This window comes from Hoplias malabaricus, chromosome 9, assembly GCF_029633855.1.
Source record: "Hoplias malabaricus isolate fHopMal1 chromosome 9, fHopMal1.hap1, whole genome shotgun sequence".
Lineage (NCBI taxonomy): Eukaryota > Metazoa > Chordata > Actinopteri > Characiformes > Erythrinidae > Hoplias > Hoplias malabaricus.
This window is the reverse complement of record NC_089808.1, coordinates 8665625-8692224: the sequence shown is the minus strand read 5'-3', so window position 1 is coordinate 8692224 and position 26600 is coordinate 8665625. Positions and strand designations below refer to the sequence as shown.

Here is a 26600-nt window from a genome sequence, read left to right as displayed (position 1 = left end):
GCAACACAGTCTTTTTTCAGGAAATAAATATTTTAGCATTTTTTTTTTATTATTTAACGACGCTTTTGAGCTTTTGGGACCAATTACTAAGCCAGCCTCGACCACCAGATGAAGACAGAGTTGCTTTTCAGTAGTTTAATGGCAGTCATTGAGTCTCAGTCTTAACAGCACTTCCGTATCCTGGTGCTCAGTGTTGGTACGTCGCCAAGTTTTTCTTTGGGTTCGCTTTTTGTCACATTTGACCACTTTTTAAAAACTTAACCCTTTTAAGCCTTGCTTGTTAGAGAATGGTAAATGCACCCTTCCCCAGAGGGAGATGGAAAAACTCATTGAGTAACAGTAACCTTGTAACTCGAGGGCAGAGGTCTATTTTTCTGTGAAATATATTTGGGCTCCTGGTCATTTACACATGTGAGCTGAACCTATGTGTGCTTTTAGGTCCTTTACACCTTTATTTGCTACACAAAACATGGGAATTTCTTTTTTAATTCATCCGAGAACTTACATTTACGTTTCGGCATAGCTGCTCGAGATGAGGGTGGGTACATGAGCTTTGCCTGACGTAAACAAGGACTACTAACGTGCAGACTGACCAATTAAATGTTTACAGAGAAGGTTATCGACCAATAACGGTAGCTCTACAGTCAGACCGTCCAATCAGAAGATTTTAGGCTACTTCACCACGCCCCCTTCTCACTCAAGTGAACCAAACGGAGTAGGGGAGGGCGGGACTAGTTTGTGAACGAAACTTCTCGAAGTTCTATGTAAGCTCTAGAAAAACAAAATCCCGGACGTTAGTGAAATTCCGCCCGGACATTTTTTAAGTCTAAAAAAGAGGACATGTCCGGGTAAAACAGGACGTCTGGTCACCCTTGGTTTCTTACCAGTTGGGAATAACAGTGTTACATGCTCTTGTCTAAAATGAGTTACAGTTGAAGTGGATGGTGAATATAGAGTTAGGAGTCTCGTGGAATGGCTCTTATTTGTATAGCATTACTTCTCTTAGCCCTTCAGTCTAAAACAAACTGCAAACTTGTCAGTTTCCATTTTTAATACATTTAGTTTATGAGAATCTTTCATAATATTATGTCAAAAGCTTTTTCTAAGGAGTAAAATTGGCGTCTTTAATAGTTGTAAAAATAATAAGATATTGCCAAAAAAAACCTCTTTTTAAATAAATAACACACCTTAGAGGAGTTTGCATCAGCATCTGTTGCTGATCACTGGACTTTGCCATAGGCTGCTCAGTAGTGGAACTTTAGTGGAGATTCAGCACAACTGCATTATTCACTATATATCAGAAAGTTTGCAGTGTTCATTTATAACAAATGGAATCATGAGAGTAAAATATTTGGGTTGAGATTGTTAGAGAAGCCAGGCCTCTTTTCTTTTGCCACCCCTGGAAATCAGCTGCAGTAAAATGCTCCCAATGTGAACACAGATATATTCAGCTAGAGAGATTTACATTGGGTTTTGGAGCAGTGGAACTGCTACTACTTTGGCCCCATCCAATATCTTTGAGGATGAGTTGAAATGGCTTTTGTAACGGAATATTCCTGGGCAAACAAACGACTTGTTAAGACCTTGAAATGGACGAGTTTAATGGAAGTTTAATTGCATTTAATATTAAACCACACATTTGAATTTGGACATAAGACAACACACACATTTAGACAGTACATATACAATACACCACACAAACCACTCCTATCTAAAGGCCAATGATGAATTGAATGCAAACTGCTGGTGATGCACAAAAGCAGTTTGGTTTTTTTAGACATCGCCTACACAGCACATACCAATGACAATATCAGTGTCTTTAGTATTTGGTATTAACCAGTTCGTTACTTCACAGCCATCAGTAGTTCAAGATGCGCAACATAAGCTTGGCCTATTAGCAATATTTTTTGGCCAGTGTCGGCTGCATTCTCCGGAGACAAGGAGCTCTAATCTCATCGCTTTGAGCAGTGGTGGAGTTGCAATCCAGAACTAATAACTCAAAATCATTACCTGACCTCAGTAATGTTTATAAGGCTGAATACAATCAAATCCTCAAAGCAGTGTTTTCATGCATGGCCCTCCCAAAAAGAGTAGAGGCTGTTAAGGCATCATCTTTGAGTACACCGGGTTTCATAAGAAAAATAAGCTGAGCAGGTGTCGACAAACTTGTGCATTTATAGTGTATCATCACATCCATTGTTATATAAACAAAGTTTCATTCATTTCAACATAGAATCAGAATAAAAATGTTTTTCCCTTAAAAAAAATGTCCATACATGACAAAAATTACCCACCACTTTATGTCAACAAATCACCATTTTACGACACAGGACGACGAAGTAAACAAAATAATTTGATATTACAATAGCTGAAAAAGCACATCAGACAATGAAATTCCAGTCGTCCATCCATCCATTATCTGTAACCGCTTATCCAATTTAGGGTCGCGGGGGGTCCAGAGCCTACCTGGAATCATCGGGCGCAAGGCGGGAATACACCCTGGAGGGGACGCCAGTCCTTCACAGGGCAACACAGACACACACTCATGGACACTTTCTAGTCGCCAATCCACCTGCAACGTGTGTTTTTGGACTGTGGGAGGAAACCGGAGCACCCGGAGGAAACCCACGCGGACACGGGGAGAACACACCAACTCCTCACAGACAGTCACCCGCAGCGGGAATCGAACCCACAACCTCCAGGTTCCTAGAGCTGTGTGACTGCGACACTACCTGCTGCGCCACCATGCCGCCCAATTCCAGTCGTGTCATACAAAATATAACAGTCATCTGACTCCATAGGTTTACATGTCTTTCTAAAATGTTTAGAATTATATGAATTATAATAAAATGTTTATAATTGATATAAAAAAGTCCAGTGTTTTTAATCTAAGCGTTGTGCGCTACAACTGTAGCACCATTAAGTAATATTTTTGGCCTCATCGTCACTAGATGTGATCCAAAACTGAATAATTAGCCTTTTTCTCTGGGTGGGAACTACGGCCTTCCCTCTCCCATCACTCAGTACAGTGCTTGTTAAAGGGGTAGAACTAATGTTGCATCTGATCATGCTACGATAAACAATTGTCATATTTCTCACCTTTTTTTCACTCAAACATCTATGATGACAGAAAAACGTATATGAAAATGAGCAACACAGATTTATACCTTTAAGAAACTTATGGCCAGGTTTAGCCCACACCATGTGAAATTAGTACATCAGCTTATTCTCATTGTCAAATGAAAACATATGTTGAAAATGCAACTGGTGCACGTTACTGGTCACATTTGACAGAAACCTACTCATGGAAAGTTTTCCACATTTCAGAACAAAATAAAGTAGGGTGACCAGACGTCCTCTTTTACGCGGGCATTTCCTCCTTTTTAGACTTAAAAAAATGTCCGGGCGGAATTTCACAAACGTCCGGGATTTTGTTTAGAGCTTACATAGAACTTCGAGGAGCGTTTCGTTCACAAACTAGTCCCGCCTTCCCCTACTTCGATTGCTTCGCTTCAGTGAGAAGGGGGCGTGGTGAAGTAGCCTAAAATCTTCTGATTGGACGGTCTGACTGTAGAGCTACTGTTATTGGTCGATAACCTTCTCTGTAAACATTTAATTGGTCAGTCTGCACGTCAGTAGTCCTTGTTTACGTCAGGCAAAGCTCATGTACCCACCCTCATCTCGAGCAGCTATGCCGAAACGTAAATATAAGTTCTCGGATGAATTAAAAAAGAAATTCCCATGTTTTGTGTAGCAAATAAATGTGTAAAGGACCTAAAAACACACATACGTTCAGCTAAGCATACAACGGCAGCGAGGGGTGAGAGCTCATCACCCCCCCCCCCCTTTCGCAGATTCGCGGGTTTTTTCAAGGGGGGCTTATGGCCGTTATATCGCGGATATTGAGGGAAAACCGCGAAAGATGAATAGCCCAAATACTTCATTAAATCCAAATATATATCATTTACAAGTATTTCTTACGTACAGTACATGTATTGTTCATGTCCACATCCGAGTGAAAGTTACTTACGCTAAATCACAGCTTAGGAATGACTCTTAAAGAAACTGGTAGGATATCACATGTAGTTCCAGCTGAAAAACAGTATAGAATGACTGTTTAATGCAAAGGGTGGGTTGTTAACAGCACAGGGAGGGTTTTAAAAGTCCAAATACTTGTTAAATACATAATAAATGTATATTTCCTCTACTTCGCGGAAATTCACTGTACTGTTAATCAAACAGGTTTATCTCTCAGACAGAAATGTCCAAACATTAGATTTAAAAAGCTCTTAATGTGGACAGTATAAGTGTTTAACATATGTTTTCACTGAATCAGAAACTTTAATCCAGGATATTCTGGACCATTTCTATTTGTGCATTCATCATGTGTTTTTAAGTGAAGTAAAGGAGTGGTATTGTATGAGAGTGGTGTTCTAGTCCACACAATACTTATAGTGTGCAGTATGAATTATAGTGTAAGCCCATTGGAATGAGGCTTCTTAACAACTTCCATCAATCTCCTTGTAGATAAAAATGTCAGACAACATAAAAGACGCTGATAGTGAGTGAAACAAAAAAATGCCCTGCACTGTGACTTAAACAAGCAGAAAGACATACAGGACAAACTTTCTCTGGTGGATTGATAACATCTGTAACTGGTTAGGGAGCACTGTAAGTGAAAACAAGTTTTGTCCTGCGGAGTCACACAGCAGTGCACACATATATGCCTTGATAACAACCCAAAAAATATGTAAAGTTTTGAAAAAATTCAAAGTCAGACCCTTTACTGTCTTTCATTTACTTACTTTTTATATTGTTTTTTCAAAGAAGGGAAAAAATTACAGCTGGCTTTTACTTGGGTGCCACTGGTATTTTTGATATTTATTGTCTGACAAAAAATAATACTTATGTATATGTTTCTTGTATGTGAAATTAATGTAAAATTAATGTCCATTTTTCAGTTTCTGTTTTTGAAATACAAACAGAATGACATGGACCAATATGGACAAAGTACAGCACCAATCTTTGAATTTAGTATTAGTACAAAACCTAAATAGAAAAACGTATTTACAATTGTTTAAATTCCAGTGTAAGTCTTTGACATGCAATAATAACAGCAAAGACAGTGTATATGTGCACTTCAACTAAAACAGAAAGTTTTTATAATGAACGTACATTCAGTACAAATAAGAGATTTAGAGATTTTTTTTTTGGAGGGCAAAAGTTGTGTATTGTTCTTTTACAACACAAATAAACAATTTAACTTATCCCTCTATTAATATTCCTCAATTTAACCTGAAATGAAAAATACACATCATATGCAAAAATTTGGGCCCTGATCAAGACAGTCTCATGTTTTGATTATAACTTGTTGCACAGAAGACATTCTCTGCAAATTTAGTCCATATTTTTTTTTGTAAAATGTCTATTTAGTTACTTGTTTTCATTTAGATTTCAACAAAACATTAACTTTGTATGAGGCTCAAAATTCTGCACAAAATCGCCTATGTGTAGTTTTGAAACAAAGCTGTGTCAGTCAAAGTTTCAGACATTTATAAGCATGCTCTTATGTTTACTGTATGTTAACTGTATCTCATGTTAAAATATAGTAGATGAGCTACTTTGCTTAGCGCTTGAAAACAGGAATAATTTTGTTAAGGTTAAAAACTAAAAAACAAATTAAAATATTTTCAATTGCTGCCAACTTATTTTCCTAAATTTTGGCAGTCATAAGCATTTTCACTTTGAAAAAAGTAATAGTTTTTTGTTGTTTCTCAACCATGAAATGGTTGAGAAAAGCACGTTTTTTTTTAGTATTGATGATGCGTTCTGAACCAATTGAATAGCAAAGCTGTGATGTTTTAGTACACTTTCCCTAAGCTGCCCTTGGATGCACACTAAAGACTACAGCATGGGAAACCAACCATGGGAATCCTCACACTGTTGAAAGCTCCCTTGTTTATTTAAAGAAATTAGGTTTCAATCTGTACAGTCTCTACTAGTTAAAAAAGCACCAAAATATACAGTTTAAAATCTTCTTATATATGTGTGATGAAGCAGTAAATCAATCAAATATGCAGGGAGTTTGACTAATTTAACTAGTGCTATTTCATCTTCTATGGATCCCTGTAATCTCTTGAATTCCATTTACATTCACAAATCTGATGATGGGTACAGACCTCCATATGTCATATATATGCAGCACAGAAAATAACATACATTGCCATAAAATGTCAGCAACTGGTTACTGTTTTGTTGAGTGCACAAATTTAGACAATTATAATAGCAGTTAACATGGAGGTTATTATTAGTGCTAAAATACATGCATGGATTAACAATAAACTGGTATTCCATTAATGATCATATATCCCACAGCACTTAACCATATTATATCTTGATGCAGGTAATTCATAATAAGCCAATGGAAAAGGAAATGAGATTTAAGAGGTTAAATTGCCTTTATAACAGAATAAGCCATTTAACTTCACAATAATCTCAATGTGTGTTCTCCCTGTGTCCGCATGGGTTTCCTCCAGGTGCTCCGGTTTCCTCCCACAGTCCAAAAACACACGTTGGTAGGTGGATTTGCAACTCAAAAGTGTCCGTAGGTGTGAGTGAATGTGTGAGTGTGTGTTGCCCTGTGAAGAACTGGCGCCCACTCCAGGGGGATTTTCTACCTTGCGCCCAATGATTCAGAGAAGGCTCTGGACCCACCGTGACCCTGAACAAGATAAGTACTTGCAGATAATAAATGAATGAATAATTTCAATGCTTTTCTCCTACAAAAAGTAATATCTTTGTCAGTTAGCCCTTATTTCCGTGTAATTGCCAGGTAATGAACCCTAGATGAGTCTAGAGTTATGTGTGAGGGGTTCCATAACATTAGGTGGTGGAACTGGACTGGAAGCTTTTTTCTACAATCCTCTCTTCCCAAACTTTTTGATGAGTACCACCATGAGGGGCAGTCAAAAGAGGCAGGTCACGCTGCATCATTGTGAGTCCATTTTGGGACCCTGGGAGCTCCTTACTGACCTGCATGCTGTGACCATTGCTGATACTGGAGTGTAACGAGCTCTGTCCAACAAGAAATGGCTCAGTAGTCTGCAATCGTTCACTTTCCATAATCCGAAAGCTCCCGGAACCAAATTCAGAATGGCCCAGAAGCACTTGTGGACCACTGGCCTCAACTACTGCAGCTTCTCTGGCTGGTTGGCTGGACTTTTCTACCAGCACTTTAGTGTGGGTCTGCTTTAGCCCCAGTGTAGATGCTCCCTGGCCTAGGTCTGCTCCCGTTTGCTCCACCAACACCACATTTTCCCGCATGCCAAGAACAGGCCTAGCAGCAACCAGAAGAGTATTTTGAGGCTTTGAGTCCACCATGTACAGCGGAGCAGAGGTGTAATACACAGCCGGCTGTTGGATCAGCAGTGTTTGGCTAGGAATGTTATGGGTTAGCAAACCCGCTGCTGATGTGCTGCTGCTCTGGTGATAATCAGTGGCTGTAATATGAGTGGATGAGCCCGAAGCAGATCCAGAAGCGAAAGCAGAAGCGGAGGTAGTGCTGCTTTCTCTAGCATGTGAAGCACCCATGCCCATGGTACTTTCTTCTCTCACATTCAGCTGTGTTCCAGAATGGACTGATTTAGGTGCTGGTGGCCTTTTAACGGTGCTAACCGTAATGTCAATGGTTGACCCATGGCACAGCTCAGCCAGCTTCTTAAACTGCAGCCCAATATCATTGAGGAAGGCCAGGTCGTCTCCTTCATTTAGGTCACAGCAGATGTCATCGAATTGTTCTGCAGAAGAGCCGTCACCTTCTAAGTTATACAGCAGTAGGCTATCACAGGAAGCATGCGTTTCTGCCATGAATCTTGACTTCTAGAACAAAAAACCCACAGTTTTATAATGTTGGTCACATAACTCACAAGAATAAATTATATTTACACTTTACATTGGGTTTTGTTTCTTAACATAAATAAATTAAACACCATAATTGTCCTCAACCACACAAAAAAAAACTAACCCTAAATTGAAGCCACTTAGAAGTGTTGTCCTACATTTGAAACCCACAAAAGCCTGATTGTTTTGACTGAATTAGCATGCAGTGGATATATTTTAAAATAATAATAAAAAAATCATAAATAAATGAAAAAACTTTGAATTTAGCCCTAAGTCTACGCATTTTTCATGAAATATCACAATGTAAAGGACAGCTTAAAGCTGCAAAAAACTTATGACATGTCTGGACCTCATTTTTTAGGATCACATTACACATTGTTCATTAGTCCTTCAGTGGACAGACAACAACAAAAACAAAAACAGTATAATAAGAGCCAAACATCAGATACTATCATTTGCGAGGTATGAATTCGGTAACTTTTTTTCTCTAGGCCACCTAGACATGTTTTACTACCTTGTTGTATCAGCAAATGTTTCATATAATACCATATTCAATATTAATTATCTATAACAGACTGTATAGCAATAAAATACAGTGAAAATGAAGTAAAAAAACTATACTCTAGTTATACACTAATATATACAGTTATGTGAATAAAACAAATGTTCCAACCTTTGAATAGTAGTCTCCCAGAAAAGCTTCTGAAAGTGCGATATCTTCGTAGGTGCCCAATGCACGAAGTCCAGACTGGCCCATGTATTTCATGTTGTTTTTGAAGTATTTGAAATGCTGCCCATCTTCTAGAGTACTCGAAATGCCTTCTTCTTTCATGCCGCTCCATGCCCCACCCCAACCCTGATACATTGCTCCACCCAATTCCCCACCCCAACCCTGATACATTGCTCCACCCAATTCCCCACCCCAAGCTCCACTCCACTGCCCTTTGCCCCCACCCTGTCCCAATTGACTCCCTTTAACCCCAGCGTCCACCTCTGTGGGGATCTGCAACAGTGGAATTTCCTGTTTGAGGAAAGAAATAGGGATAAGTCACTCAAGTGGAATACTACACTTCTCAGCCTGACATGTCACATGTCAACTTTGGCGTGTTTATATAGTTTTTAATCATAAATGGATCAATTAAAGAGAGAATAAATGTAAAATTTGTAATGCATTGCACTATATGCTCTATACAGCTCTAAAATCGATACCTTGTCCTCTCCTTGGCCTTCAGTGTGGTAGAGCATGAGATGCTGGGTCTGATCAGTGGGGAAGGTTTTGAAGACTCCGGCAGCTGCAGGTCCTCCACACAAACAGAACAGCAGGAGCAGAGGGATCACTGCAAGTATAATAAAAAATGTTAACTTCTTTATGGGTATATAAGGTTTGTTTTCTCATCTGCAGCAGATTCAATTCCTACCTACCCTCAGAATTTCATTACTGTTAGAGCCACTTCATATTGTTCCGTCAATATTTGTGTAATATTCCTCCATTAACTGTATTAATATACACTGCTGAACAGCCAATCCACAAACCAGGATTTGTTTCGGGAGGAAACCGGAGAACCCGGAAGAAACCCAAGCAGACTGGGAGAACTCACCAAATTCATAGATATTGACCCAAGGTGGGGTTTGAACCCACAACCCCAGGACCAATATTGAATATAAGATCACCTCTGATTAGAGTTATTGTGTACACTCACACAGCAGAAGTAGTAATCCCAGCAACATGACGAGAACTCCAGCTGCCCCAAACTTAACACCAGTGCTTGTCCTTCCCTCTGGATGACACACCTTCGTCACATCACACATGCACACAGCCACATTGAGAATCTGGTTACTGCACTGTTTCCCCTGCTGGTCCCGAATAGCCAGCTCCACAGTGTAGTACCCAGGCCACAAGATCTCCTCAGACCGTAAAATGGCTGTTGTACCTAAAATTGAGAGAAATGGAATGTATTGGTTAATCATAGGGCTGGACGATAATTTAATATCAATATAAAATATTTCAATCACAGCGATACAATTTTTAGACACATTTTTGATATTTCAGTAAACATTCTTTACAGCATTTGTCACTAACTGAGGTTCATTGCACCCAATTTTAAATGTATTTTACTTTATTAATATTAATAAAGCCAAGAAGTCTGTGTGTGACCGTGATGCCATGTTGTTTGCTCGTGGCAGTTTTTCTGTGGATTTTATATTGTTCTTATCGACACTGTAATTATATATTGTGATATATATTTTGGCCTAGTTAGTCACCAACCATAAAGTGCTTTCAACTACAGCAAGCCCTCTACATATGAACTTTCAACTTGCAAACTTTCAAAGATGCAAACATTGGTTTCCATTTGTTTAAATGAGGCAATGAAGTGTCATAGTCTCATCTGTGACGAAAAGAAAGTAGACACTATATCACTAGATAGGTTCCGCAAGAGGGCGTATAAACATGAATCTTGCCATTAACCTGAACCAGTGCCATTTACATGACGTGTTACAGCTTGCCCTCTATTTCCTGTTGCTGATAATCCATCTCCACCATCTCCCACTATCTACTCCTCCTTCAGTCAGTAACTCATTTCGTAGCAACACTCAAAGCCAGTCCAATGTTTATTAACATACAGTGCTCTTTGTTGTCGGCTGACTACAATGCGGAGAACTCACTCATATATAGAGGACTAGCTTTATTTAAAAGTAAATAAATGATTCAGTGAAAATGTGTTAAACCGTAGTTAATACAACAAAATTTGTAGTAAAAAAAAAAAAGAAAGATCAGAGTACTATGCAAAGGTTGAATTTAGTTTGGAATGTAAAACAAGTATTTTTTAATTGAAAAACAGAACTAGGTATCTGAGACTTAGAGGAAGGTTTTATGAACTGATGGTTCAAAATATGTTTTTGTGATTACTTAGATGTTAAAATATGAAACTCAAGCTGAACTATGGAAACATGGATAAATATTAGTCTAATTGTCTGCTGCACAAATGCTGAATGCTTTTGGACAAACCGTAACTTTACAGTTATCTTGTAACATACAACTGGCTAATTAAAAAAAAGAAAAAACAACAATTGTCCTCTGAAATTATCCCATCTGTAGCAGACAATCACAAATGCACTGCAGCATTGGGTGTCTTACCCAAGGGCAATTCAGCCATGGATGTTGAGGGAGGAGACAGTGCTATTCTTTTACTCCCCCACCCCCAATTTCCTGTTAACCTTCCGGTCCCAAGGCTGTTCCTCTGACAATTAAGCCACGGCTGCCCCTAGGGCTAATATATTTAATAGTAAAATGCATTTGATTAAAAAGTTCTTGTGTTTACCATTGACATGCTCAATTTTCCATTTCTCCTTTGTGCTCTTGGTGACTACTCTGAAGTCAAAAGGCTCTGCATTGGGGTACAGATCAGCATCAGTTGCCGTGATGAACACTACGCTGTCTTTGTAGCAAATTCTCTGAGCAGAGTTGGTCAGAATTGGACAATGGTCATTAAAATCCTCAACTTGAATCGCAATGGTCCCTGTTGCGGTTTTGATTGGATGATCTATAGGAAATACATATTCAGACAGAGACAAGAGACAAGACAGAGTGTTCATATTCACAATTGCTAAGCATACATAATGTTTTAACTGTGCAAAAATACCAAGAAAACCAGGAAAACTTCTGAACAGGAGATGCACGTTCTTGAATGTGTAATAATAGCGGAAGAAATAGAGATTCTCCTAAATGTAGATGTAGATGAAATTTGTCCTCATACAAACTTACACCAAAATGAAGAACGTTCAGAAAACTTCAAAATTCAACAGAAATGAATGACCACACAAAGTGCAGTAATCATAGCTGAAACAATACTGTGCATGTAGATCTCGATGTTATAGCATTGATCATTTCCTTACTTCTATTTCTTTAAACACTGATCAAATCTACAAATTGAAAGGAGTTGAATTATTATTCTTTTTTTTTTTTTTTTGCTTATTCCAGAGTATGATTTAAGACAGTCAAGTCGCCAGATTCAATCCACATGTATCTTATATATCCTATTATTGACTTACATACCATTTGTGATACAAATGATATTGGCGTAGTATGTCCCATTGACCAGGAATGTAGATTCTCGATCTGGAATTTTGTTGAGTCTGATTTCAGCTGTTTTCTCGTCAATGATCAACCAGTTGTCAATGTCTCCTCCTTTTGCATACCTACAATGACACAGTGATATCAGTTACAATTTTAGATTTAGTGTAAAGTTATTGCCATGTTCTCAAATTATCAACTTGATCATACAAAATGTAAACAACTTCTCAAGAAAATATCCCTTTTTTTGAACCTCTCATCAGGGAGCCATTCTGAGAATCTGGTGATGTCCAGTTAAATTTGTGTAAATTATAAAAAATCTGTGTGCATATGTTTTTTAACATTGCATAGAAGATGAACAAATCTGCATTTATTGTTGATGCACTGTGATTTGAAAGATCACTCAAGTAAGTAATTATAAAATGTAATTGTTGCTTGACTTATATTCTTACTCATTCCTTATATTTAAAATATATTAAATGTGCAACCAGCCATTTCAGTTTAACCCCATTAAACTGACACCTACTGGCTCTGATGTATCAGAGATTCTGTAAGAAACCTATTTTAAAATTGGCTGCTCCTATTTGTGGTAGCTGCTTTATGAAACACAAAATGAGTATTTCTGCAACTTAAAACAGTTTGGTTGTTCATCTTATTTGATTTGCTCTTTATAGAACCCATTTTAAAATGACAAACAATCATTTTCATAAACGTTATTTGCTAACTTTCATGACATAATATTTAATTAGAAATCAACTCTGTTAAACTCTGTAAATCAACAACTAAAACGTGCACAGTTGCAATGTACTTGTCTTGTTATTTCTATACCCAGTTACTGTCAGCCATCGTTGACTCACCTGACGTTGGTAACAGTTTTCAGTGTATCGCTGTCTATAGCTGTATAGGTTGCTATGACTTTCTTCATGTTGATGGTGGTGCTGTCCTCAGACAGTGAGATGACTTTGACCGTGGGCTGGAAGCGAGGACCTTCAGGCTGGTTGGTAATTTTGATCTTTATCGGGTAAGTCTGGGGCTCTCTAATTATCACTGAGGAATGATATGCTGCTTTGTTGGAGACTGTAACTTGGAGGTTGATCTCTTTCAGCTCCTCGTAGTCTACTTGCTTTTGATTAAAAAGAAAAAACAAAAAGAAATGTTTTATTAAGAGGAAGTACGTCCCACAGACAGAACTTGTTTAAAGATACATTTCAGCATTATTAGATCTTTTTAATGTGTGTACTTTAAAAGTTTAATTATTTAAAGAAAAAAACTCAATCATCCAATGATATAAATATTTTCTGAAACGTTTATAAATATTTTGACTTTTACTAGGGATGCCTGTATTTGAGGAAGGAACTGTGTGTTATATTTTTATAAAAAGTTAAATACAGGGTGGGCCGTTTATATGGATACACCTTAATAAAATGGGAATGGTTGGTGATATTAACTTCCTGTTTGTGGCACATTAGTATATGGGAGGGGGGAAACTTTTCAAGATGGGTGGTGACCATGGCGGCCATTTTGAAGTCGGCCATTTTGGATCCAACTTTTGTTTTTTCTATGGGAAGAGGGTCATGTGACACATCAAACTTATTGAGAATTTCAATAGAAACTTGATAAAACTTGAATTATTTATCAAATAAGTGATGTGTTTAATCATATTTAATAGTCTTGTAATAGCAATAAATCATGGAACGCACATATTTTATATTGATTTTATCACAGGTAATAAGTTTGAACTCTGTTGTGTACGCAGTAACCGCGACCCTGAAATGGAAAAGTGGAAAAGATGATGTACAAATGTATGTATCTGTTGTGTACCTAAAACATCCGTTCTGTGAGATATAATCAGAGTAATGTGCACTCACTTACGGCTTATCTCTAACATATTGCCGTTTGGTTGATCTGCATTATAAAATATTAACCTTTGTAATAGTCAGAACTCCTTCATTAGTTTTGTTGTCTGTGGTGATGATGAAGTAACCAGCCTCGTTCCCAGAGATTATGCTGTACACAGCTCGCCAGTTATCCGTGTTAATCTGATCAAGATCAGTACACTGAATCCGGAGCACTTCCACATTCATGACATTCTCTTCCACACTGCCCTCATACTGCAAACACAAAACATATCCCACATCATCACACAGACATTTCAGTTGTTTAGTGGAAAGCTGTTCTGGTGTGTCAGATAGTTTTATCCATGACATCAGTTTTGTTTATTGTAGAGTTATTGAATGCCAAAGGAACAGATGACAATATTTATATCTAGGAATTTATACGTTCAGATATCAATTCCAAAATTGATAACAATTCTTGTGGGTGTGTGTTTTAGAAAACAGCATAATAGTCTTACAGTGGTCTTCTTCAAAGTGGGTACATTGTCATTGACGTCCAGAATGTTGATGATCACTGTGCCTGATGCTGTCCTTCCCCCTGGTTTTCCGTTCATGTCTGAGCCCTTAATGATAAGTGTGTATCTATCCTGTAACTGTTAAATGAGAGAAGTCATATTTTACAAACCTTGTAAACACAGCCATGAATCTAAATATTAACCCATAGAGTAATAGACAAAATTAGAATTAACGTGATCCATTCATTCTTTGTCTGTAACCGCTTATCCACTTATCCAGGGTCACGGTCGTTCGCAGGTCCTTCACAGGGTGCCACAAACTCACACATTCACTCACACACTCACATCTGTAACCAATCCATCTACCAACGTGTGTTTTTGTACTGTGTGAGGAAAACGGAGAACCCAGAAGAAACACACACAAGTCCTCACAGTCAACCGGAGCGTGGCTCGAACCCACAACCTGTTGCACCACCTAAACATGATGTTGAGGCCTAGACTTTGTATACCGGCAACTTCCTTGTTTGGTCTGACATTTTCTATATTCTTTAATCTATTTAGTTTTCTCAGTAAAGGCTTCTTTGAATCCATATCTCCTCCATTATTTTTATGATACTAATCAAGTTAATAATAGGAATTGTAGTAGTGAGATCTGATAAATCTGATCCAAAATCTGTTTATTGGGTTCAGCCCTTCATTAGGTTCTGACCCCAGACCCCAACTGAAGACCTTTTCCAGCCCTTCAACTATTCAGCCCAATGTTCTCCTTTGTTGTGGGTTTAGTGTAATGCTTCTTTACGTCAACCCTCAGTATTACTCATTAGAAAACTAGAATGTCGACACTGACTAAACAAGAGTGGTTTGTTTGTTCTTGTTTTTTTGTGGATGCTCTCACCTCTCTGTCTAGAGTGTTCCTCCTGACAAAGATCCTGCCAGAGCTTTGATCAATCTTAAACATCATGTCTCCAGTTGGTTTCTGCTGTTCAATGCTATAGGCTATCATTGCATGTTCTGTATTAGGGTCATCTTCGTCAGTAGCTGTGATGTTAATGACATAGGTATCTGGGAAGAAACAAAAAATGAGCAATTACAAAACTGTCCTATAGTTGTATTCACAATTTTGGATAGCATTGGTCCTTATTTTTCCACATACAAATAAATTAACCTAATCATCTACAGGAAACAAACTTATAAAATGGCATTTTACCCTTAATCTAAGTGAATGAATTTAAAAGTTTCTATATATTTGTTATATTTATTCCCCCATTTTCTTTAAAATTACATATGAATGTTCACATCTGAAACATGTAATTTAAAAAGTCTAATAAATCTGCAAAATGCCATAAATGTAAATATAAATCAAACAATTAATCCTCCCACCTGTGTGACTCAATTCATAGATTTCACCAATGGGTTGCATATTAAACACGGGATCACAGTCATTCACATCCACGACTTGGATTCGCAGCAAAATGTCCTTCTCAGCATAACTACCATTCAGGAACTTGGCTTCCCCCCAGAGCTAATTAGGGACACACAGCATTTTTACATATGTTACATATTTCCTTCTAAACAGAGAACACACTTTTTATATTTAATTGCTGTTTAGGTGCAAAATGTATAAAAATTCAATGTGGTAACACATTCTAAGAAACCTTTATTTAAGTCTTTATAAATGTGGTTATAACTATTTGTAATAATGGTAATAATGCTTGTAAGTGTACTCATAGACTCTAATAATGCCTCGTAAAATTCTTATAATGAGCGATAATTAAATATATTTTAACTTATACACAAGTGTCACTATTCATTATAAAGCCTTTTAAATGAATAATAAGCTACGCATAATTATAAAACGCCTAAAATATGTACTAACAATTACTGATATATTATGAATGTTTCAAAAGCCATCACTGAGTGCTTCAAATAAAGTGATAAAAGGCTAAACTGGCTCTTGGAACATGGAACGTAACCTCTATACAAAATAGTCACAAAATAATTATAGCTGTTTATAAAAGCCTTTTAAAGCATTATTAGAGTTTATATGTATGCTTACAAAGACATATAACTGCACTTCATTGAAAGTGTTAACTTAAAGGGTAAACATTGTTTGTACAAAAAGTCGAAGAGCTTTTGTAAAAGTCACATTATAGAGTGAAAACATGCTGCATATTGTGACTTATAAATAATGAAGGAATACGTGTCATATTAGTACACAATTTTCATAATGAAGTAAAATGAATGACCCACATTCCTTCATTATTATAGGATACAACATGGCAACTTGTGGCATTTGATATGGGTACAAGGAAATTTCTGTCAGAGACAATTACTGGAATAAACATTTCATAACAAGGCAGTTTTAACCCATCTAGTTTTGTTAATACTTCTTTTGTCCAGTTTGTTTATGTTTATATATATATATAAAATTTGGATGAGAACTAAGTACCTATACTCACTACCCAATTTGGTCAATACACCACATTATAGTATTACAGTATTTAAAATGTAAAAAAAAAAAAAAAATAAAACAATAAAAAAATCAGGGCCATTGTGTAATAGATAAGAGACACTTACGGTGTAATTAGGAATTTTTTCTCTGTCTAAGAGTCCGGTGATTCTCACTAAGCCTGTCTCTGTATCCACAATGAACAAATTCACTGGGTCTTTGTCTGCTCCATGTCCTTTTAGAGAGTACCGAATAGATGTCCTGGTCTCCTCGTCCGATCGGATCTGAAATAGAATACATGGACTTACATAGCTACTAGACATATTAGCTGCACACAAAAGGACTAGAACAGAAGACAAATCACTGTTACAGAGCTGGATAACAATGGTTAAAACTCTGGACACTGAATCCAGCGATCAGAGTTCATATCTCAAAACAATCTAACTTTGGTGGGGCTGTGGTCTAATGGTTAGAGAAGTGGGCTTGGGCCTGGAAGATCACAGTGTATCTATAATGATACATATAAAGATCCACTTCACTGGCTGGAAAATTGGGAATGAAGTGGAATGAAGAAACAGTACAGTCTTCCTCCCTAAACCACAGCAACGGTCCACTGGGTGCCAGGGATGGCTGCCCACTGCCTTGCATGTGTGTGTTCTTTGCCAAAGATGTGTTTAATTGTGAAAGGCACACTTCATTATATATTATACAATGACCAATAAATGCACAGTTTATTTCATTAACTCGTTAGATTTCCTCAAGCACATGTATATATCTGGATAAATGTATCTGACCTAAACATTAATATATGTAAACCTTCCTGAATTTTAAAATCATAACACTTTTACCTCTACTATTTTTTTTCAATATAGTAATGAGCAAAAATTTCATTATTTTAATCCTACTTGTTCAGGCAGTTATATTTTTGTGGTGGTAAATTTCATGTTTTGTTGGTGTACTGCTTTGTTATTTGTGAGACCACACAAATTTTTTTTTAGTAAAAACTTTTCTTGTTTCACATTTTTTCTTGAAATAGTGCCTGGTAGTTGTTCTATTGAGCTTGTATTGATATCACCTGTAATTTGGGACACAATGACTTTGTATGTGTAGTTAAGGAAGCAGTCAAGTCTAAATATAAAGCTGGCTGAACTAAGCATGCTCAAACGTATCTAATTCAAACACAATTTATTCATTAAGTAATATATTTTTACCTTAAAATTACAGCTTCAAAATCATTGTGATGCTCCACTGAGCTGTAATAGGGAGAACAGAGTCTCTGTCATTGCTACCCTGAGTTTAGCACTGCAGAAACTGCACTATGTAACTTCTGGAGGCGGGTAGGAAACCATTCCCTCTCTCTTCCTGTCCCTATTGATTTTGGAACAGTGTTGTAAAATGGATTACACTAGGGGGAACTCCAGGGGCAACACTGATTCAACTCATCTGTTAACTCCCAACTTCTGATTTTTTGAATCTGGTGTATGTCATTTAAAAAAAAAGTAAAGGTGTGCAATAGCTGTATTTGTAATCTCAGTTTGTTTTAGTTATTAACCAGCCACAAGGGCACTGTTGACTAAATTTTAATATTTAATCACTCTTTATTTTGTTCGTTATTTCATTATTTTAGTAGTGTTGCAAAGTTAAATATTCCAAAGGTATACATTTTATTTCTAACATATAATCACACAAATATATATCAGGACATGCAACAGACCTACAAAATCATAAGCAGGCATTTCCAAAGGTTACTGCAAGGCAGCAGCAGCAAATTGTGCTAGTCTCTGACTCATAATTCGTCATACGTGGCTTTATCTAACATGCATCAATTCCGTCTCAAAACCACACCTCCAGGGTATGTTTTCATTTTGTTTTACCCCTTAACTGAGTTAGCCGACTAATAAGTGTGTAATTAAATTAAGATTAAATAATATAAACACTATTTGCTTGAGTGAGGGCAGAATATGTGAGATTCAGCCTTGGTTTTCTGCTACGAAGTGAAAGTTAGAGATGAGATATATATATATATATATATATATTTTTTAGAGCAGATTAAACATTGATAACATTGTTTAGCTTGATGTGCTGTAAGCTGTTGGGCTGGAAAAACAACTAAGTGGGAAAAGCAGTTGACGAAGGATATTTTTAAGCTTGTTTATGCTAAATGTTAGCATAGCTAAGGTTTACCATTGTACCATGACGTGAGCTATTTTAGCTTCTGAGCTCAGAATCTTGAGACTGCACAGGGCTATATCTTTAAAGTATGTTTCAAAAATGTCAGGAAAACTTAATGGCTAAAAATGAAACAATGCCATAGTGGTTTGACCTGAAATGATCCCTTGTAGAGAAGCTTACTAAGACAGAAAATTTCACAGTAAATTTAACATGAAGCTGATATCCAAAGTGATTAAAACTTCTAACAGTTACATCACAGAAAATAATTATCCTGAAATGTTTATTAAATATGGAGTTGGATGCTTCAGAAATTGTCTTATGGTAGTTTTGCTACAGGGTTTTGTGTTGACATGTCCCCTGGTTGCCATTTTAGTTTGTTCATATATCAGCCACTAAATTATGCAGAAATTCTGAAAACATTGATGGAAACAAAAGACCACTTTAATTTTAAAGAACCCCTTAAATGTTCTGACTGAATGTGCTTCTCTGTAAGAATAAAAGTGAAGGAACATGACACGCTTCTCATTAGCCTCATGCAGAAGTCACCATTTTAATAAACACAATTGTCCAGTGAGTCATAAAGATCTTACTTTGGCAACGGATTTATCTCTGGTGTAGTCCTTATTCTCTAGCAGCTTGTCTGGAGGGATGATCCACTCCCTTTTCTGTCTCTTGAGTATCTGCTGTCCTCCATTACTTTCAACCTGGATTATCTGTTGGGGGGGGCACATTTGTACAATCATTAATACAGGACTTTTACTTAAGCAGACTTTTAATCAGATGGGAACAGATTTCAATACTTTGACTGATTTACAATAGGATGAATTCCTAATGGATTAGTTGATGAATTTGTGGAGGCAACAAATAAAATGTGCATTGATCAGTAGGCTACTACTTTTTGTTTTAACTGTACAAAAGGAATGCCTCCAGGGTCACATAAAACATGTTCACGTATGTAGTCCCCACTAAAGAGCCCTTTGTGTTCTATAAACATTACAATGAAAGATGATGTGACACAGTCTTAAATATGGCACAGACATCAATTTAGAATAAGCATATATTTACAAGAAAAACTACATGTTCATAAAATAAAATATAACATTTTTGTACAATTTGCAGGTCAATGTTGATTGATATTTAAACTTTAATACAAAAATATTTCATTATATTATATTCTTCTTCTTTCGGCTGTATGGAAGCAAATCTGTCTCATCAGACTTTGAAATATTACCACCTTTGAATTTGTAGCACTGAATTTTTTTTTGCACTGAAATGATGCATCTGAATTTTGCTGCTTTTGAATTTAAGTCTTCAGATTTACACCTCTGAATATTTTGCTCCGAAATTATGCATCTGAATATAATTGCTCCTGAATAGAACTCATGAATTTTCAAGAACATGTTTTCACTGTAATTATTTAAGGTTAATAAATTCAGATAAAAAAATTCAAGCTCAAAAAAATTCAAACAATATATTTCGAAGTTGACAATATATTTCAAATTCGGTAGACAAAATTCTGATACCAAAATACGAGTTACAAAAAATTCAGAGTACACATCCGGGACACCAAAGATGAGCAATCAATTCATTAGGATTTTCGCTTTCACCTTAAATGCTGCACTAGTTGTATTCTGTCGCCGCTTGATGGCAAAATACGAACACAACTTCCATACCGTGGAAAAACTACACGGTACACTACAACTATACTCCAAAGTTCATGGTTCCACATATTCTGTCATATCACATGCTATGTTCACAGGGCCATGACAAAAATTCCACAGTAAAATTTCTTCATCTTCAGGATATCAATAGTCTGTTATATTGTGCCTTAAATGAGCCTTTCAGATTTTTGAGACACATTGAAATAAAGAGATAATATCCGCAGAAGGAAGCTAAACGTGTAGATTTTCTACGGTATGGAAGTTGTGTTTGTATTTTGCCATCTAGCGGCGACAGAATCCAACTAGTGCAGCATTTAAGGTGAAAGCGAAAATCCTAATGAATTGATTGCTCATCCTTGGTGTCCCGGATGTGTACCCTGAATTTTTTGTAACTCGTATTTTGGTATATGAATTTCGTCTACCGAATTTGAGCAACTTCGAAATATATTGTTTGAATTTTTTTATCTGAACTTATTAACCTTGAAAAATAACAGTGAAAACGTGTTCTTGAAAATTCACGAGTTCAATTCAAGAGCAATTATATTCAGATGCATAATTTCGAAGCAAAATATTCAGAGGTATAAATCGGAAGACTTAAATTCAAAAGCAGGAAAATTCAGTGCTACAAATTCAAAGGTGGTAATATTTCAAAGTCTGATGAGACAGATTTGCTTCCATACGGCTGCTCCATCCCCCTAACACTATCCCTCCCATCAGGGGTCACCACAATGGATCAACCATCGAGTTTTTATGCCAGATTCCTGACACAACCCTCCGTATTTATCCTGGCTTTGGAACTGGCACTGCAACACGATGCATCCCAGTGGCTATGTACACATGCTCACCTATGGACAATCTTCCGAGTCGCCAATCCACCTACCAACTATGTTTATGGACTGTGGGAAAAAACCGGAGCACCCGGAGGAAACCCATGTGGACACAGGGAGAACACAACAAACTCCTCACAGACAGTCACACCGGAACTCCAGGTCCCTGAAGCTGTGTGACAACAACACTACCTGCTGTGCCAGCATACCACCAATTTATATTACATTATATTACGTTCTGTTATAAAAATTTCATAATATAATATATAATATAATATAAAATAACATAATATTTTGATGGTTTTGTTGTTTATTTTCAGGTTTTCAGGACTTTTGTAGCCCACTCTGTGTAAGAACACACACCTAAAATCGGTATAAAAAATAACTCTTACTTTCCTGTAAGATATAGATCACAACAATAAAAATCATGCACATTGATATATTGAGTAGCAACGATCATAAATGGTTATAGCAGAGCCGATAACAGGCTCATTCAATTAAAAACATTTTACACTCCGTAAGTATTAAGTAATCTTCTGTAGACAATGAGCAGTGTTTCACCATACTGATCATATGGAGATAACATATAAAATAAACATATTCAGAAAATATACTGATATGAGGGTGACTCTGAATCAGTTTCTACTGACACTGACTAAAAATATTATTGTCCACGGCTCAGATTTTCTCTGTACTGCTACAATACTAGCCATGCCATGCCGGTTTACTCACCTATGATCCTGTCGGGTCAGAGTCCAGGAAAATATAGTAATTTATCTGCTCCCTCACTGCACCATGTAACACCTGGTTCAAACTGATTCTTTTTTTAATCCAGTTTTAATTGTTTTTATTCTAACACAATGGCTCTCATGCATGATCCATGTACAATTTCAGATATCACCTAATCAAACGGGCATTTACTGGTTTTCTTTTCTAATTCTTTTTTAATAACTGTACAAAATCCTGATGTATATTTATAGCAGCTTATGGCCTATCCAGAGCCACAGACAAACATTTAGGAGCATTTTGAGTCTTACCCAATGTCCTTACTGGTAAAGCATGGCATCCATGCCTGAGTGAGGAATCACACATCTGCTCTAAGGAGGTCAGTAGTGTTATCCACTATGCCATACCAACTTTTGAGAATTTAAAACAGATTATCATGCTCCCAACTACTCATACTCTACCACACCTTAGGAACATCATCAATTACACTCTGTGTTTTGTTGTGTGTTTGGGATGTTTTAAAGAAAATAAAGTACACAAGTTTTAGACACTTGAGAATATTACATTTAAATAGCAATTTATTTGGGCAGTTAAGAGATAATTAAATAAGAAAAACAAAAAATTTGTGATTTAACATTTTCCAAATCTCTCCTCATGGAAATCCAGTATAATTTGAGGTTATTATCCCAAACTGGTTAATAAATACTTAATTATGTTAAATCAAGTGTGCTGTTGGTTTAACAAATCCATACGATCAAGCAAACTTTACACACTCGCTCACAACAGATTAATACTTTTTAGAAAATAATTCATTTTACTGTTTTTATGTTTTTGTCTTTATTGTAATTATATATAATTGTATACAAGAAGCATACTTATTATAGAATATTGAATGATTTTAAATTTAAAAAATAGAAGTTGCCTAATAGTTTGGCATTGTACTGAAGTCTCAGAAGCAGTACAGACATAATATTGATGGCCAGAATTTTTATTCTATATTATTGTTATACCTATATAAAACTGATTCTATATTATTCACATCCTTGGAATTATAAGTTTGCACATTTTACTAAGTTATTTTTTATTAACGTATACATTTCCTGTCAAATTTAAAAAATATTATTTAAAATTTAATATAACATTTTATTTTATTTATTTTACTTTTTGAACTCACCTTTGCTAGAAAACAAAAAAAAGTTTCTACCATAAAAATGTCCAACCCTAACTCGGTCCTTTGACGCTCGATATCTCAAAACAACCCAAAATGCAGATAAAATCTTATTCTTTCAAATAGAGGCACTGACTGATTTTAAATCATTTAAAAGTTTATCAAGCATTTAGGACTCACCGCGAGGGCCAATGAAATGGACTAAAATTGGAATACATTACAGTTGCTAAGATACACCTTTAATAATATATTCCTAATTTTACTGAGGGGGAAAAAAGACAATATAATCCATTTTAACATCATAAGAGCTTGAGAATTATTTTTATTCATTTTTAAAATTTAATTCTATATTTAAATAATAGTTAAAGAAATAAAGAATGTTAGAAAATTTGACGAAAAATAAAGCGATATCATAGCTCTGAACTGCTACATGAGCCATGGATTTCAGTACATATAATTTTTGTAAATGTATTAAAATTATTGTATACATACAGATATTGACTGAAATATGTCAAAATTATTTTAAAAAAATATGAGCTGAAAAACAAAAATGGGTGTGTTACAGCGCGAAAACAGTCAAATAAACGATTCACTCGGGAAACACTGCCCTCTCCTGAGGACTAATATTGCTCTGATAACGGTGCTAACTGGAATATGCTATAATCCATGAGAAATGCTGAGCAACCCCAGAAACGTCGAGCCACTTACGATAGAAAGTTACAAACAAGCAAACGGCCACGTCGATCTCAGCCGTGAACGGTCCCAAAACGAACAGAATTTTCATCAAATAACTTTCACGAAACCCCATTCCCACAGTAAACACTGTAGTTACTCACCGTCGTTGTGAGGACGACTACAGAGATGAACACAAGCAACGTCGCCATTTAACTCTCCAAAATATATCCAACTTCTCTCCGTACTCCTCCGTCCTCTGAGTTATTGACTGCTGAACTCCGCTGTAGGTCCGTATTAAACTGGGTTCATTCTCCACTCGTTTTCAGACACGCCCCGCCCTCCTACGCTCTGATTGGCTGCTAGGTCAGAAATGGCTCTACCTTCAAATTATGAAAAGATTCATCCATTCATCCATCCATAACTTGATTGAACCCCGAGGGGAAAAATCACTTGTTAGAGCAGCACAGTAAATAATTTAAAAAAGAAAGGAAGGCAAAATCATTACAGATCTATAATGTGAGGTGGGGGCGGCACAGTGGCGCAGCAGGTAGCGTCCCGCTCCTGTGGGCTGGAGGCTGTAGGTTCGATTCCCGCTCCCGGTGACTGTCTGTGAGGAGTTGGTGTGTTCTCCCCGTGTCCGCGTGGGTTTCCTCCGAGTGCTCCGGTTTCCTCACAGGGCAGCACACACACCTTTGAGTCTTCAATCCACGTACCAACGTGTGTTTTTGGACCGTGGGAGGAAACCCAAGCGGACTGGCGCCCCCTCCAGGGTGCATTCCCACCTTGAACCCAATAATTCCAGGCAGCCTCTGGACCGATCGCGAACTGGATAAGCATTATATTACATATAATGAATGAATGAAGTCAGTGGTGGAACTTTCAAAATTGCAATAACCCAGTAAACATTTAGCCGTTGATTCAACATCGTAATGACTGCCGCCTAATCAACGTTCTCTTAAGGTTGAAAATGAAAGTTGAAGACGTCCAAACACAGACATTGAAAAGACGACTATTAGACGTATTTTGGACGTCCATTGATGTTTAAAATATGTCCTTGAGAGACAGACTACTTTTAGACCTATTTTGAACGTCCAGGGACGTTCCTTGTTTACTGGGAAAACACATACAGTAAGTAAATAAAATACTTACAGTAATACAAAAAAAAAAAATGCAATAAATGTAACCAGAGTAAAATAATTATAAGTGCGAGTGTGCAGTAATAAGTCAGAAATATTTGCAGTAGGTCGATTTGTTTTTTCAAAAATACATGGATAAAGTTGGCACATATTTACCATTGTTATTTCACCTTTTGTTTTAACAATAATAATTAGTAATGATGCAGGGACTTGGGGACACATAACTAATTTAATCCAGTTTTGAAAGTTGAACCCTTGTCCATTTTGGCATATGGCTTCACATTTTCTTGACCATCAATTTGCAAATGCAAGAAAATAAGAGTTTGTTTTGCAAAGCATTCCGAACCCATCTGACAATAAAGACCACAGAAACATGCTAGCTTTTAAATCCGGTCTCTTCAGTTGGACGTTTCTAAAGGAACAGAATGTTATGATGATATTAGCTGTTTAAGAGTGTGAAATACTTACATTTGTGGCCAGAAGTTGAACTTTGCTGTTGTCAGGTGCCCGTGGCCATGTCATGTAACAATGTAGCCAATAAAAATGCCAAGACTCTTGCTAGAGATGCCTCTTGCCCAGACCAAACCAGCTTAATTTCCATGCAAACATACATTAAAATAAATAAACAAATAAATAATCGGACAACAATAGTAACAATGAAATAAAAACGAATTTCAGCGAAGGGGGAAATGCATGTGGCTTCAGTATGATTTTAAGAAAGATATGTTGCTGTTGCCCGGCTTCCAAAACAAGAAGATACTGCCTCATTCTTTACCAGTAGAGACTCGTTCAGGAAAAACAGTATTGTTTATTTAAGACATGTATGAGTGTAAAGAAACTTATCTTAAGGTTCTTTATCTAATGAAGCATGTTAGAAAAAATGGGTCTTAGTGGAACCAAAACCGGTTCTTTTATGGCATCATTCAAAGAACCTGTCATAGCACATTTATTTTTAGAGTGTATGGGGTATATTGTATACAGTATGGTGGAGTTTAGAAGTGAGAAAGATGTGGTGTCTCTCACTCTCATGGCTGTTAAGAAGCACTGTCTGAGCTCTGTGGGTCTGTGCGTGTGTGTGTGTGTGTGTTTACATGTGTTTTTATGTGCGTGGGAGAAAAGGGAGGGGAGTACAGCTTATAAATGCACAGCTCCCAGGATACACTGCTGCTATCTCACTCAGCTACATATTGTTGGTGTCAAAAAAAGTATCTCCAAAATAGTAACTAAACATTTTTATTCCGGATCATTTCAGAGCATTTCTATTGGTCCATTCTTCATTGCATTTTCACACAATGTGATGAACAGCTGATTTGTAGTAAAATAAAAAATCAACAATAACGGAGATACGTGTTTTTGTTTGGACTCTGATGATATGGGTTTTCAAGCGTCCATTGTTGCTTCTTGATGTTTGGATGCATTGTGTAGTATTTGTATTTTGTTGGATATGTTTATACCTATCTACCAT

The 26600-nt window shown here is 36.7% G+C and overlaps 1 protein-coding gene across 1 annotated transcript; it reads right to left on the bottom strand.

The window, feature by feature from the left end:
- Window positions 1-1624: 1624 nt before the first annotated feature.
- Window positions 1625-24285, bottom strand: dsg2l (desmoglein 2 like). Its single transcript, XM_066681860.1, has 14 exons — window positions 24161-24285; window positions 19533-19655; window positions 16899-17054; window positions 15702-15843; window positions 15217-15383; window positions 14325-14459; window positions 13897-14082; window positions 12829-13094; window positions 11954-12096; window positions 11220-11441; window positions 9600-9830; window positions 9109-9236; window positions 8573-8920; window positions 1625-7878 (listed from the first exon to the last, which is right to left on the bottom strand). The coding sequence occupies exons 1-14, from the start codon at window positions 24206-24208 to the stop codon at window positions 6883-6885; spliced, it is 3291 nt and encodes a 1096-aa protein (XP_066537957.1). The 5' UTR covers window positions 24209-24285; the 3' UTR covers window positions 1625-6882.
- Between the last annotated feature and the right edge of the window lie 2315 nt (window positions 24286-26600).